Raw genomic sequence first — 14,618 nt, 5'->3', positions numbered from 1 at the left:
GTAGATGTGCTATTTGTTCAAAGTGTTGAATTAGTAGTTTCTTTCAGCTCTTACCAAGAGATAGGCCTGGCTGCTCCTAAGCCTTACCCATGGTGTCTTATCTATGCACAATATGGTTGTGAGTTGTTACCATAACTACTGCTCAATTGATATTTTAATTGACAATGACAAGAAAGATCTAGGTGGTTGTATTCTGTTCCTGACTTTCTCTCTCCCATTGATCAAGTCACTCATCTTTGGGAATCTCTTTCCTGTCTTTACTAAAGGAAGCATTTTTGCCTTCTGGGCATTGTCACAAAGTTTAGCTGCAGTGTGGAGACTGAGTTATTATTATATGTAGACTTCTCGATGAGTGAAAAATTAATCAGACCTATAAGGTTGGTAAAGAAGGGAGTTCCTGTGTCATTGTATTGGTAACTGACTGGGAAGAATCATGGTCATATTCATGGAATGTGCTATAAGCCCCTAGAATGGAGGAACTTCTCAAGTGGTTGGGTCTCTTGCTTTCTCTCTTTTAAGTTAAGAGTCTCTGGGGGATGAGAAGTGGTGGGGGAGGGGGAGGGGGGTTGAAGAAGAGACACAGACAGAAGTAGAGACAGAAAAAGAGACATAGAAACAGAAAGAGAAAGAAAAAGAGGGGAGCAGAGAGACAAATGGAGATAGAAAGAGACAGAGACAAAGAAGGAGACAGACAGAAAAAAAAAAACCTGAGCCTGAATGAGGACCATGGGGGTAGATTTCTCAGGCTGGCATGCAGTTATTTATGTTGGGTCTTTGAAGCTCTGGAAGGGTTCCTTTGGATTAGAACTACCCAAGTAACCCTTACCCCACTTTATGCTTATGGGAAGTATTTAAATACAACTTGAGGCTTCTACAAAATCTGTTTTTACTGAAGTGGAGACAGACCATCTGGTAGGAGAAAGAGCTAAAAACTTAAAACTTAGGCCAAAAGCTTTAACTTAAAGTTTTGTTTTGAGGATAAGGTTGGGAAAGGAGGCATCTGGGAATGGGTGGGAGGGAATAACAAGGGTTCAGTGAGAAGAAAATGGATCTTCTGAGTTTGTTTCAGCTGTCTCTGTGGTTGGGACTGCATCCTTCCTGGAGCCTAGAAAAGCACTGTCCACTTTCTGAGCATTCTTCTCCCTCTCCACCTCTGTGCCTACCCTATCATGCCTGGCCCCACCAGCACCAGAGGTCAATGTGATTGGAGGGCCCCTCAGATTTAGATTCCCAGGAAAACAACCTAGAAGTCAAAGGAACTAGAAAAGAAAGCCACCATAAGTATAGAAAGAGGTATTTCAAATAGCTGTTATTGTATTCAGAGAGGAGGGTAGAAAAGGATTGAAGAAAAAGTTAACTTTTTTTATTATTATTATTTTTGCTTTTTGGAAGGCAATTGGGGTTAAGTGACTTGCCCAAAGTCACACGGCTAATTTGGTTGTTTTTTTTTTTTTTTTTACGTGTCTGAGGTCAGATCTGAACCCAGGTCCTACTGACTCCAGGGCTGGTGCTCTATTCACTGCGCCACCTAGCTGCCCCAATGAAGTTAACTTTGAAAGATACAAGGAATGGAGAGAAACAGATTCTTGAAAATGCTTCCTGGAAATGGTCATTGTTGGAGGGGTTGAGAAGAAGTGGGAAAAAGACAAGTACCTTGATATATTTTGAGTAGAGGAGAGAAGTGGTTCAGACATTCTGGAGATTGGATTGGAATTATGCAAGAAAAGTGACTGAATTAACTGGGCTCTTTGGATCATTGATACATTCCACTATTGCACATATACTCCAGAAAAGCTGAAGACAGAAATAAAAGGTCCCATCAAAATATTCATAGCAATACTCTTTGTGGTAGCCAAGAAAAAAAATGGTTGCTCATTAGTTAGAGAATGATTAAAAGACCTAGATGAATATGATGGATATTGTTGTATTATTGTGCAGTGAGAAATTATGGATGTGAAGAATTCAGAGAAATATGGGAAGATTTGTGTGAACTGATACAGACCCAAGCTAATAGAGAACCAAGAGGAAGAAGAATGTACACGGTCACTTTTTTAAATGCAAAGAACACACAATGACACACACCTTCAGATCTTCTCCCTTGTTCTCTCCTCAGTGGCAGAAAGATAGATGACCACCAGCACAGGATTTTGCATCCATTGTATCATTGTTTCAGCGAGGGTTTTTGCTTATCTGTTAAGCAGATTGCTCCATTTTAAAACTTGTGATAGAAGAGAGGAAAAACTGTGGCTTTTTGAAAAGCATATTTCAGAAGGTTCAGTGGAAGGATAACTAGGATCCTTTGGATTGAAATTCTGCAAGGGAAGTCAGCCCTGATGGAATGATGGGATGCTTCCAAGAATGCAATTATGGAGGAAGCATTTCTGATGAGGAGGGAAAGGGGAGTTGTCTAAAGAGATTGATATGGATGCCCAATCACTCACCAACTAACTTAGAATTTTTTTTTGCTTTTTGTTTTTTTTTTAAACTTTCCCCCACTTAATAGCATTTTATTTTTTCCAATTACATGTAAAGTTTTCAATATTCACTTTTATAGGATTTTGAATTATAATTTTTTTCTCCCTCTTTCCCCTCCAACCACCCCAAGACTGCATACAATCTGAAATAGGCTATACATGTGCAATCATATTAAACATATTGGAATTTTTAAAAAATGTACTGAAGATGAAAGCAAAGAGATACAGAGAATGAATTGTGGCATGGTTGGGAGGGCTATGGTTGAGAATAAGTTGAGATTGGTGAGGAAAGCTAAGAATAATGGAAAAAGGGGAGGCCAGGTGGCTCAGCAAGTAAGCACTGGCTCCAGTGTCGGGATGACCTGGACCAAATCCGGGCTCAGATACTCAGCACCACACCCAGAAATAACTGGCCATGTAACTTTGAGCAAGTTACTTAACCCCGATTGCTTATAAAAAAAAAAAAAAAGAGAATAATGGAAAGGATTAACAAAACCCAACTATATTTAGGGAAAAGAGAAGAGTCACAGGAAAAATAGGGCTATTCTTCAGAGTGATTAAAATAATGCAACTCATGATGGAGAGAAAGTCTGATAGCTGCCCATCTTTTGATTCCCTGCACTTTCATTGACTGTCTCCAGGAATGTCCTCTTCCTCATTTCTGTCTCTTGGCTTCCCCTACTTTAAGTCTTGCTAAAATCTCACCTTCTCAAAAAGCCTTTCCCAGCTTCTCTCTGAGGTCAGTTTATTCTATCCTGTATACATCTTGTTTTGTATGTAGTTGTGTGTGTTTGTTTCTATATTGTCTCCCCCCTTGGTCTGTGAGCTCCTTGAGAGAAGAGACTGACTGCCTTTTGCGTTTCTTGGTATGCTGAGGGGTTAGCATAGTGACTCGCACATAATGAATGAATAATAAAAGCTTGTTGACTTGGTTGGGAAGTCACTAGTACCTGAGAGGACCAGAAAGGCTTCTTAGAGAGGATAGTGATAGAAATAAGTTTTGAAGGAAGTGAGCCACTCCAACTGGGCTAAGTAGGGTAATCTAGGAATGGGGACCCGTTAGGTCAAAGGCAAAGAGATGGGAGGATGGTATAGGACCAAATTTTAGGGATGAAAATAGATGGGGATGACAGTCCATGCCTTTAAAGAAATTACATTGCATTAGAGAGATGTGCCACATATATATGGGAGTAGTGTCCAGGAAGAGGATGATGAATTTGATACATTAGGGAAGTGGGTTCCCTCTGGCTTGAAGGGACCCAGTGGAGAATGGGCAATGTCTTTGTTGACCTTTGATATCAGGGCAGGTGTCAAGATGGCCAGGATGGCTGGCTGGCTGGGATAGGAGGTGAAGCATGGACTAGAATATAGGACTGGTTAGGTAAAGTTAGCTTATATTCATTCACCAACCAAAAGAGCTTAACCTTAGGGTGGTAGCTCCAAAGCTGAGTAAATCAACTCCTCCAGAGACTAGGGGCATGGTGTCTGGAGAGGTATTTCTATAGGGAACTACTAAACATAGACCCCCTGAATTTCACTTGGATTTCTGGGAAAATTCTAGAACCTGTTGTAAAAATGATGGTTTGTAAATATCTAGAAAAGGAAAGCAGTGATAACAAGTCTATTTTTCCTCCAGCATTGTGCTTTATATATTTGAAAAGTTATGTTCTTTCTTTATAGGCTAAAAAAAACATTTCTTGCTCCCTCTATCATAGCATGGATGAGTTTTGCCTCCCCTCACCATTCCAGTGAATCTCTTCTACATGTGCTTTCATGCCCCTCCTAAAATGTAACAGCAGGACCTGCACATAGTACTATTACAGATGGGATCAGATCAAGGTAGATTGCAGTGGGAGATTATCTTCTTTATTCTGGACACTGCTCCCAGAAGCCTTTTTAGATGTCCCATTTTACTTTTGTCTTGAGCCTACGTCCCACTGACCAGCACCACACCTGCCTCACCCCTGTGCTCCTCAGTCCTTTTTGCTTGAATTACTGCTATCCATAGTCCACCTTCCCCCCATTTTATGCCTGTGTGGTTGATTATTGTGATTATTGTGAACCCAAGAATAGGATTTAAAGTTAATCTTACTAGATTCAGTCCATTCTTCCAGCCTTTCAAAAATCTTTTTAAATTGCAATTCTGACTTTGAATATATTAGTTCTTGAACTTTGTGTTATCTGCAAATGAGGGGAAAAAGGGGTTTGGGGTTTTTGGTCACTTACCATTGATTTGTCATTTGCCAATTACATAAAGAAGAGACTGCACTGTGTGTGTGTGTGTGTGTGTGTGTGTGTGTGTGTGTGTTTGTGTGTGTGTTTTCCTCTAAGTGTTCCTACTGTCGGCTCCTTTCTCTGGGTTTCTATCTGCACCAACTACTCCTTGGACCTCCTGGATACCATACCAAAGCCACTGCTGTTTTCTCTCCCCATTCCCCCCCCCCCCCCAAGCTCTCATGCAAAGCTTCACAAAAGGCCTTCAGAATGGTGAGTCCACACTTTCTTTGGTTGGAAATTCCATGGGGAAAAAGAACAATATGTTTTTCATCACATTCTGTTAATAACTTCTTAAAAATAGTATTCTATTTTTTCTAATTCCATGTAAAGACAATTTTTAATGTTCATTTAAAAAAAATTTGAGTTCTGAAATTTTCTCCCTTCCCTCCCCTCCCTTCCCTAAAACATTAAGCAATTTGATATTGGTTGTATATGTTCAATCATGTAAAACATTTCCATATTAGTCATGTTGTGAAAGAAGAAACAGACCAAAAGCAAAAAAATACGCAAAAAATAAAGTGAAAATAGTCTGCTTCAATCTGCATTCAAACTCTATCAGTTCTTTGTCTGGATGTGGATAGCATTTTCCATCCTGAGTCCTTTGGAATTAGATCATTGTATTGCTGAGAATAGCTAAGTCATTCATAAGTTGATTATTGTGCAATGTTGCTGTTACTGTGTACTATATTCTCTTGGTTCTGTTCAGTTCACTTAACATCAGTTCATGTTAGTCTTTCCAGGTTTTTCTGAAGTCTGCCCACTCATCATTTCTTATATCACAATAGTATTTCATTATACTCCCTCAGTTTCCAATTCTTTGTCCCACAAAAAGAGTTATTATAAATATTTTCATATATGAAGGTCATTTTCACTTTTTAATGATCTTTTTGGGATATAAACCTAGTAGTGGTATTATTGGATCAAAGGGTATGCACAGTTTTATAGCCCTTTGGGCATAGTTCCAAATTGCTCTCCAGAATGGTTGGATCCGCTCACAACTCCACCAACAGTACATTATTGTCCCAATTTTCCCACATTTTCTCCGACATTTACCATTTTCCTTTTCTCTTATGCTAGCCAATCTGATAGGTATAAAGTAAAACAATAAAAATTATCCATTTTACATCTCTTACTGCTCTCTATCTTTTGTTTGGTAAAAAAAAATTTTCCCTTCTCCTAGATCTGACAAATAAGGTATTCCTTAATCTCTTGATTTGCTTATGGTATCAACTTTTATATCTAAATCTAAATTTTATATCTATATCTATATTTGTACCCATTTTAACTTTATCTTTCTATATGGTGTAAGATATTGGTCTAAATCTAGTTTCTTCCATACTGCTTTCCAGTTTTCCCAGAAGTTTTTGTCAAATAGTGAGTTATCCCAGAAGTACGGGTCTTTGGGTTGATCAAACACTAGATTATTTTGACTATTTACTACTGTGTGCTGTGTACCTAATTTATCCCACTGATCCATCACTCTGTTTCTTAGCAAGTAGCAGATAGTTTTGATGATTGTCACTTTATAATACAGTTTGAGAGCTGATATTTCTAGGTCACCTTCCTTTGCATTTTTTTTCATTAATTCCCGTGATATTCTTGACCTTTTGTTCTTCCAGACAAATTTTGTTAGCATATTGTTTTTAAATGCACAAAATAAAATACTCTGTTTTTCAGGATACCACCTCAGGAGGTGGTCCCTTGATTCTTGGGCCCATGGTATCTCCTCCACAGAAACTTTCAGGGGGTTGTGACAATGCCTGATGAATCCTTTTGTGAAGGTTTTCAATTTTGTTGCTTTTTAAAAACAGAGTTCTTTTAAATAAACAGAGGTCACGCTGCCTTTCCTATGATCAAGAGATTGAGCAGATGGAAGAAATTGTTTTGAAAAGCAGTTGTCAAAAATACTAAAAGCAGTCATCAAAACTGCTAAACGAGTTTGCCCCTGTTTAAGAACACCTGCCCTGCCAGACTTGACTGAAGTCATGTGAACATGAGGGGTACCTCCTGGGTACTCCCTCCTCGCCAGCTGGCAGGCGTTGGCAGGACACATCATGCCAACTTCCTTACAGTCACCACATATTCAAGGAACCTTCAAATCACCTCACTTCCTGCCCTGATGCCCAAATTGGACACTCCTGGAAGGGCTGCAGCTTCATGTTTTATTGTTGTTTTTGCATTTCCGTCACAGTGATTCCTGGATGTATTTCAACCTACCCCTCACTCTGGGCATTAAACTTTATTTTATTACATCTCTTGTACCAAGGCGGGGGTTGGGGGGAGGAACAGAAACTACGGATAGAGTGATTACATTTAGCAATAGGGTGACACTCTGCCCTCTTAGTCCCATGAAATGCTCTCTGGACTATAACTGATTTTCCAATGAACTGTTTGGCTTTCTATTAGCAATCTTTTCAATAGTCATAGCTAACATAGAGTCTTAAGGTTTGCAAAGCTCTTTAGAGACAGCTCATTCTCACAACGACTCTGGGAGGTAGGGGCTATTATTGTGCCCATTTTACAGATGAGGAAACTGAGGCAGCCCAGGTTCACACAGTCAATAAGCGTCTGAGGCTGCATTTGAATTCAGGTCTTCCTGACTCCTATGTTCAGGTCTTTAGCCAATACACCGATTTCCATCCATTGTTGTATTTGTCGCATATGTTATTATTCTGATCCTGCTTGTTTTAATTTTCACCATTAGTTCCTATTTTTCTCTGAATCCCTCTTATTCCTTGCTTTTTAAGAGACAATGTAACTATATTTTATTACATCTATAGAGTACACGTTTATTCATCTCCTAATTCTTGCTCTCTCCACAAGAAAGAACGTTTCCTATGCTTTGCTGCTACTAAAAGGACTGCTGCGAGATATTTCCTTGCATGCTAGACTTTTTTTTGTTTTTGACCTTCTTTGGGGTATATGCCCTAGAATTCACTCTCAGGGTCAGAGGGTATGAATAGTTTCACAAATGGTTTTCCAGAACATTTGGACTATTTCACAGTATTAGTATGCCTGTCTTCCCATGTCCCTTCAGCACTGACTGTTGCTTTTTGGTCATCTCTGCTGGTTTGCAGGGTCGGAGATGGATTCTCAAAGTTGTTTTCATCTGCCCTTCTTCTTAGCACTATTTCAAATTGTCGTTGATCGCTCTTTTGAAGAACTCTTCATTCCTGTTCTTGGGCCACTTAACCTACTGGGGAGTAGTCGCTCTTGGCCGTATATAGGGAATTGGTGTGTATGATATGCAGAAAGCAGACTCTGGTCAGGGATATTTGCTGCAAATATTTCCCCCCTCTGCTTGAAAGTTTTTCTTGTTATCTTCTCTGCATTGATTTTGTTTCTTACACGTAAAACTGGATAGAAATGTGTTCCAGCCAGCTTCCTCTGAAGTTTGGGGAATATCAGTGACCAGAAGCTGGGGGAGGATGTAGAGACTCCCTTGGGGAAGGGGGAGGAAGTGCCATTCCCAAGGGCCTGAGTCCCAGAACTCACTTCCTAGGAAATGAACTCTCCAGGTGGGCAATGTGGAGGTGTTTATTTAGGGAGCTGGGTTGTACTGAGTCAAGGGACCTTGGCTTGGGATCTCATGGATTTCATGTCCCCTTTGGAAGAGTAGTGGACACCATCATGAATTAGAATTCTGTTTATGCATCTGAAATCAAGAGAAATTATTTGTTTTAAGGTAAATAGATGAATGATTAAGGCTCTTAGTGACCTTACATAAACATATTTGTGGAAATTCATTGATATTTACTATTAATTTCATATCATTTGTTCATCATATAATTATTGAGTAAGACAAGCAAGGCATGTGCTAAGTCCTATGGGAGATACAGGGCACTTGGACACATCCCTCTGGAGTTTACTGTCTAATAGAGAAGGTAAGACATGTTCCCTAGCACCTGTAACACCAGCTAGAATCTAAGAATGTTGGGGGGTTTACAGAGGCATGTAACACCCCAAATAAGATTAAAATGCAGTTGAGAAGTATTTAACAAAAAGAATAAAAATACAGTAGAGCATAGATGTTTTTAAAATTTAAATAGTATTTTATTTTTTCCCCAAATGCTTATTAAGAAAACTTTTTAGCATTCATTTTTACAAGATTTTGAGTTCTAAATTTTTCTCCCTCCCCGCCTCTCTTCTGAAAATGGTAGGCAGTTTCATATAGTTTATGTGTGCTACATGGATAATGTTAATATGTGGTTTTCTAAATCAATATGTTGTCTACAGGGATCCTTACATACAGTATAGTGGAAGTTTGACACCACTAGTTTAGAGGACAGAACTATTGCTTTCTGCTGGGAATGGGGAAGAATTTTCTTGGAAGAGAGAGCATTTGAACATTAAAGGAGATCAAAAGAGAAACAGAGGAACTGGACAAGTGGTGTCTGGCCAGGGATGGGCAGTGGACGATGGAGTAGGGGGAAAAGACATTCCAGGGAGAGGAAACACAATGAGTGAAGATTTGGGACATAGGGAATGAGGGGTCTTTGAGTAATAGCAAATTAGTCCAATTTGTCCAACAAGTTGGGTTCATAAGAGGGAGAATAGTTGGAGATGTAACCACAAAGGTTAGCTTGGGCCAAGTCATAGAGGGCCTTAAGGGCCAATTAAAAGAATTTAGACTTTAATAGGTAATGAGCCATTGAAAGTCTTTGAAGTGAGCAAGGGGACGACATGATGAGAGCTGGCATTTAGGAAGGTTACTTGGGTAGGTTTGTCTATAAACAGATTGGATGAGACTGGAGACAGAGGCTCAGGGCAAATTAAAGGTTATCAGAATATTACAGGGAAGGGGCAGTGAGGGTCTGAATGAAGGACGGAGCTGTGTAAATGAATGAGCCAAAGGGGAAACATTGGAGCGATATCCTAGAAGTGGAAATGATAGGGCTTAGCACTGATTGGGTGTGAGGACAGAGGAAGCAATCTGAGAGGGCACCCAGCCTTTGAACCTTGATGGATGGGTAGAGGGTAGTGCATTTCATAGCTGATACCAACAGTAAAGATAGGAGTCCTTACCCATGGTGATGTGACATGAAGAAAGAGCCTTCATAATGGAAGCATAAAGACAGTTTTAATAATGTCAGCTCGGTACTCATCATCATTCCTTGCTGTGGGACGTTAGTGTTAATTTTTGACTGTGGTTTCTATATGGATAATGTCTTTTATGTTTCATACACACACACACACACACACACACACACACAGTGTTGGCCTGTCTGTCTCTCTCACACATAACATACACTTCTCCATATCTTCCAAGATGTTTTCCTTATTTTGCCGATTTCTTTTCAGCCAGGAGACATAGTAGACAGAGTTCCAGGTCTAGAGTCAGGAAGACCTCATTTCCAATCCAGTCTCAGATACTTAGTAGCTGTGTGACTCTGGACAAGTCACTTAACTTTTGTTTGCCTCAGTTTCCTCATCTATAAAATGGAAATGATAATAGCACCTACCTCCCAGGGTTGTTGTGAGCATCAAATGAGATATTTGTAAAGTGCCTGGCATATAGTGAGTGCAGATAAATATTAGTTATTGTTAGCTGTTATTAAATCTGGCAGCTGTGTGACCCTGGGCAAGTCACTTCACCTTTGCCTTAGTTTCCTCATCTGTAAAATGGGAATAATGATAGCACCTACCTCCCAGATGGAGCAGTGGATAGAACACCAAACCTGGAGTCAGGAAGACCTAAATTCAAATCCAGCCCCAGACACTTCTTAGCTTTGTGACCCTGGGCAAGTCACTTAACCTTTTTATGCCTCAGGGTCCTCTTCTGTAAAATGGGCATGATAAGAGCACCAAGTGAGATAATAAGTGTAAAGCACTTAGCATAGTACTTGGCATTAGTAAATTCTATATAAATATTAGTTACTATTATTTTATTTTTTTAGCTTTTTGGAAGGGGAAGCCAGGGCAATTGGGGTTAAATGACTTGCCCAACGTCACACGGCTAGTAAGTGTTAAGTGTCTGAGGCCAGGTTTGAACTTAGGTCCTCCTGACTCCAGGGCTGGTGCTCTATTCACTGTGGCACCTAGCCGCCCCTTTATCTTTCTTATTAGTCTTTGGCATGGAGTGGAGGTGGTTGTTAATGAGTGATAATTAACCCGTGGGTACCTCTGGAGACGCTAGAAGAGAGAAGTTAATCTCACCTCCTCCCTTAGCCCTGGAGCCGTGAGGACCTTAGGTGACCTGGTCACACTTGGAGTTAGTTTTCCAGGCCTTCTGGGAAGGAGAAAGTAGGATTTCTTGGGGAATTCTGTGTCTCACGTGCCTTTTCTCCTTTTCAGGGACTTGGTTTCACGGAGAGCCGAAATGACCATGACTGCCAACAAGAATGCCAGCATCACCCACGGAGCTGGAGGCACTAAGGCCCCTCGGGAGACCCTGGGCCGGTGAGTGGGGGGCTGCCGTCTCCAGGACCCAGCCTCAGAGCTAGCATTGTACAAACTAGCCACGGGGACCCTTGGGATTGAGAGGCAGCTGGACTCAGCTCTAGAAGCCTGAGGATAGTTGGCCTGGAGCCCAAGGCAAGTAGAGTAGTGGGCAGCCTTATCAGGTATGCCTGTGAACAGAGACAGGAGGGATGGGTGCAATTGGCCTGGGCTCTCCTGTGGGTGCATGCCATCTCCTGCCCTGAGGTGATTTTCAGGGACCTTTCATCTCCAAGCAAGACTAGCATCCAAGCGGGCCAGACAAGAGCCCTTCTCCTCCCCCAGAGAGTTGGGGGCCAGTAAACAGCAACTCTCTGCTTTACTTTTTCATAAGATAATGGAAGCCTGGGGGAGATGTGACTGAGCCAGGTGTCACAGTTCATTCATTCAGCAAACACTAGCACTGGGTGAAATGCAAATTTAGATGAGACCATTTCTGCCTCCATGGAGCTGACCATCCTGTAGGCCCCCTGTAACCACTTGAAGATGTTCTCCTGGGAGTGGGAACCAGCAGCTAGCTGTGTCATTCACCGCAGGGCTCATGTCTCAGCTTGGGGCTTCAAAGAAGCAGCTTGGGGAATTTCCTTCAGTGGAAAATCCAGCCTACTTTGCCTGGTTCTTATATTTTTCTGTAAGTAGCTGGCAAGGGGTCCTGGCACCGGGTTGGGAGCACGCAAGTTTCTGGAGCTAGGATCTCATTCTCCCTGGAGCCTGACACTGGACTGATGGAGGTTCTTGTGTCCTGGTCATCTCCTGGACAGTCTCCTTAGAGCTCACTAGGGATTTTCTTTATGGTGAATGAATTGGGGAATTCATTGTTGTATGGCATGGTGGAAAGGAGACTTCTTGTGGAGTCAGGAGAGCTGGATTAGGGTCTGAACTTCCTGACTAGCTGTGTGACCTTGCCCCTGTCACAGCCTCTTGGTGTCTTCATTTACAAATGCTAAAGAGCCACAGAAACGTGGTTATTCTAATTCTATGTCTGCTGTGGGCAAAGCCCTGGAGAATCAATTCAGCAAATTTATCACAGTGTATTGATTTGGCCAGTGTGTGCAGAACACTGTGTTAGGCACTAGAGGAAATAGAAAGTGGCTATAAGGCCACACAGAGCATCCATCTGGCAGAACTGTTATACAAAAGGGCACACGCAGTAAATGCTTCTTGTTTGTTGTCATGTCTGACTCTTTGTGGTCCCATTTGGGGTTTTCTTGGCAGAGACACTAGAGAGGCTTGCCCTTTCCTTCTCCAGCTCATTTTACAGATGAGGAAATTGAGGCAAACAGGGTGAAGTGACTTGCCCAGGGTCATACAGCTAGTCAGGGTCTGAGGCCAGATTTGAACTCAGGTCTTCCTGGCTCCAGGTCCAGCACTTTATCTGCTGTGCCACCTAGTTGTCCACAGTAAATGCATTAGAGAGGTATAAACGATCAGATAAGATGATGTTTGTAAAGTGCTTAGCACATAGTAGGTGCTTCCTAAATGTTTGTTTCCTTTCCTTTCTTCCTTCCTTGATTTATAACCATTTAGTAGGACTAGAAGAATATTTGTGTTAAAAAAAAACAAACCACCACATTGGAGCAGATTAGGGCTACTAAAAGTGCTGCATTTTCTCCACTTTAATCCAGCCCACCATTTTACTCTTGTTTAGTTCATTATAGAAACAGAATTATCGGATTACAGAATTTCTGAGCTGGAAAGAGACTTCAGGCTTCAGTAGTCCAAATACCCCCAGTAGCCTATACCTCAGAAAAAAATCCAAAGCCCAGCATACCTGAGAGATCATCGATCCAGCCTTTGTTGGAAGACTTCCAGGGAAGGGAAAGCTGTTACCTCCAGAGGCAACCCATTCCACTCTGGAACAGCGGTCCTCGTCAGGAAGTCGTTCATACATCAACCTAAATTTGCCTCTTTGCAATTTCCACCTTATTCTCGCTCTGCCTCTGCAGAGAACCAGACAGGTTCAATTTTCCTTTCCGTTAATGCCATTTCTACTTCGTCATGTAGCACATTAGGAACTAAACTATTAAACGTCCAAATGTTGTGTCTCTATTGTCATTGCTAAAAAAAACAGTTATCATAGAAATTCTAGGAAATACTTAGAATTTTTTGTCTTGTGTCCTGATCCACTTTCATCCTTAAGTGCTTTGGATAATCTCATTTGATTGGGTCTCATGTCAAGCTTTCTGCAAACTCACTTTCCCCATTTGCTGCTTTTCACTGTTGTATAAGGCAGTTTTGCTTTCAGTCTTCCTCTGTCCACCTCCTGGCTGAGGTGGTCTTCATGCTTTGTTAGTGACTTTTACGTGAGTAAGAGTCCTATAGGACATATTAATGTCATTCCTTTCTCTGTTTCCCATTTTCCGCTCTTGGTACCTTGTCTGAATAGGTCAGGTTAGAGCTGGTGTAACTGTCCACAGTTGGATGTTCACCTTGACCTCTGCTCTAAAGCTGCCCAAAGACAGCTGATTCAGAAATGACTCCCACATTGATAATCAGTTGTTTCCTGTTGTTTCTGGTCCATAATTTCATTGGTTTGGGAACTCCCAGAATTTCCCTCTACCTAAGCAGGTAAGTACCTATTATACAACTTCTAGTCTTAGAGTTGCCTGGGTCCCTTGAGAGGTTAGATGATTTGCCTAATATCTGTCAAAGGCAAGACTTGAATCTAGGTCTTCTTAATTCCCCGGTCTAACTATGGTGCCCATCATCCCTTTTTCTGAGTGTTAGGAAAGAGTTATAAAACCTGTGACCCAGAACCTAAAACTTCGTGGCTTTTGAAAACCAGCTTCAATCTTGCAGGTTCCTTGCTAGTCATCTCTTTGGTTCATGTGTCTATTCAAGATTTAACCTGGAAACACTAGAATGTGTATAACTCTTTACAGAAAAGGTAAAGGGCTCTCAAATGCCATGCAAGCACTAGGGCTAACAACAATACATGGAATATAAAAGAGGCTTTATAAAACCCAACAAAAATGTCAAGGACTCTCCCTTGCACCTGTATAAACATTCAGAACAACTCTCCTAGCCCTTCCTCAGAGGTCAACCCATTTATCCAGATTTACACTACTGCTTTGGTTACCCTCCCCAGTCCAACAGGAAAGCACTTGTGCTTACTAGAGCATCAGGCATCCAGCCCCTCCACTGAACCTTATTTCCTCCAGGGGCCTGAATAGTCCACCAGATTCCTAGTTCTTCTACCCTGGGGTTAAGAACAAGAGGCACTCAAGAGTCAATGCTGGTACTCCTAGACTTATACAATTCACACAATTCAGTCATAGTGATGGACAAGGTCTGTTTCCTCTTCTTGCTCATGGTTCTGTCCCTAACTGTTCTTTTGTTCCAGCTCCTGCTTGGTGCAGATAATCCATCTCTCCATTGCTGCTGCTTTGGATTTTCACTTTCTTTCTCCCTCCCTCCCTCCCTCCCTCC

The 14,618-nt window shown here is 41.4% G+C and overlaps 1 protein-coding gene across 5 annotated transcripts in view; it reads left to right on the top strand.

The window, feature by feature from the left end:
* Positions 1-14,618, top strand: part of DENND2B (DENN domain containing 2B) — a 142,215-nt gene that overhangs the window by 58,899 nt on the left and 68,698 nt on the right. For all 5 annotated transcript variants that reach the window (XM_069091174.1, XM_069091175.1, XM_069091173.1 and 2 more), the window contains exon 2: positions 11,046-11,150. In XM_069091174.1, coding sequence (XP_068947275.1) covers positions 11,071-11,150 — 80 coding nt within the window. In that variant the 5' untranslated portion in view covers positions 11,046-11,070. The remainder of the gene's footprint in view (positions 1-11,045; positions 11,151-14,618) is intronic.

Source organism: Petaurus breviceps, unplaced genomic scaffold (genome assembly GCF_028583685.1).
Source record: "Petaurus breviceps papuanus isolate PSGF00001 unplaced genomic scaffold, PetGlider_PUasm1.0 188, whole genome shotgun sequence".
NCBI lineage: Eukaryota > Metazoa > Chordata > Mammalia > Diprotodontia > Petauridae > Petaurus > Petaurus breviceps.
This window is presented reverse-complemented; position numbering and strand designations above follow the sequence as displayed.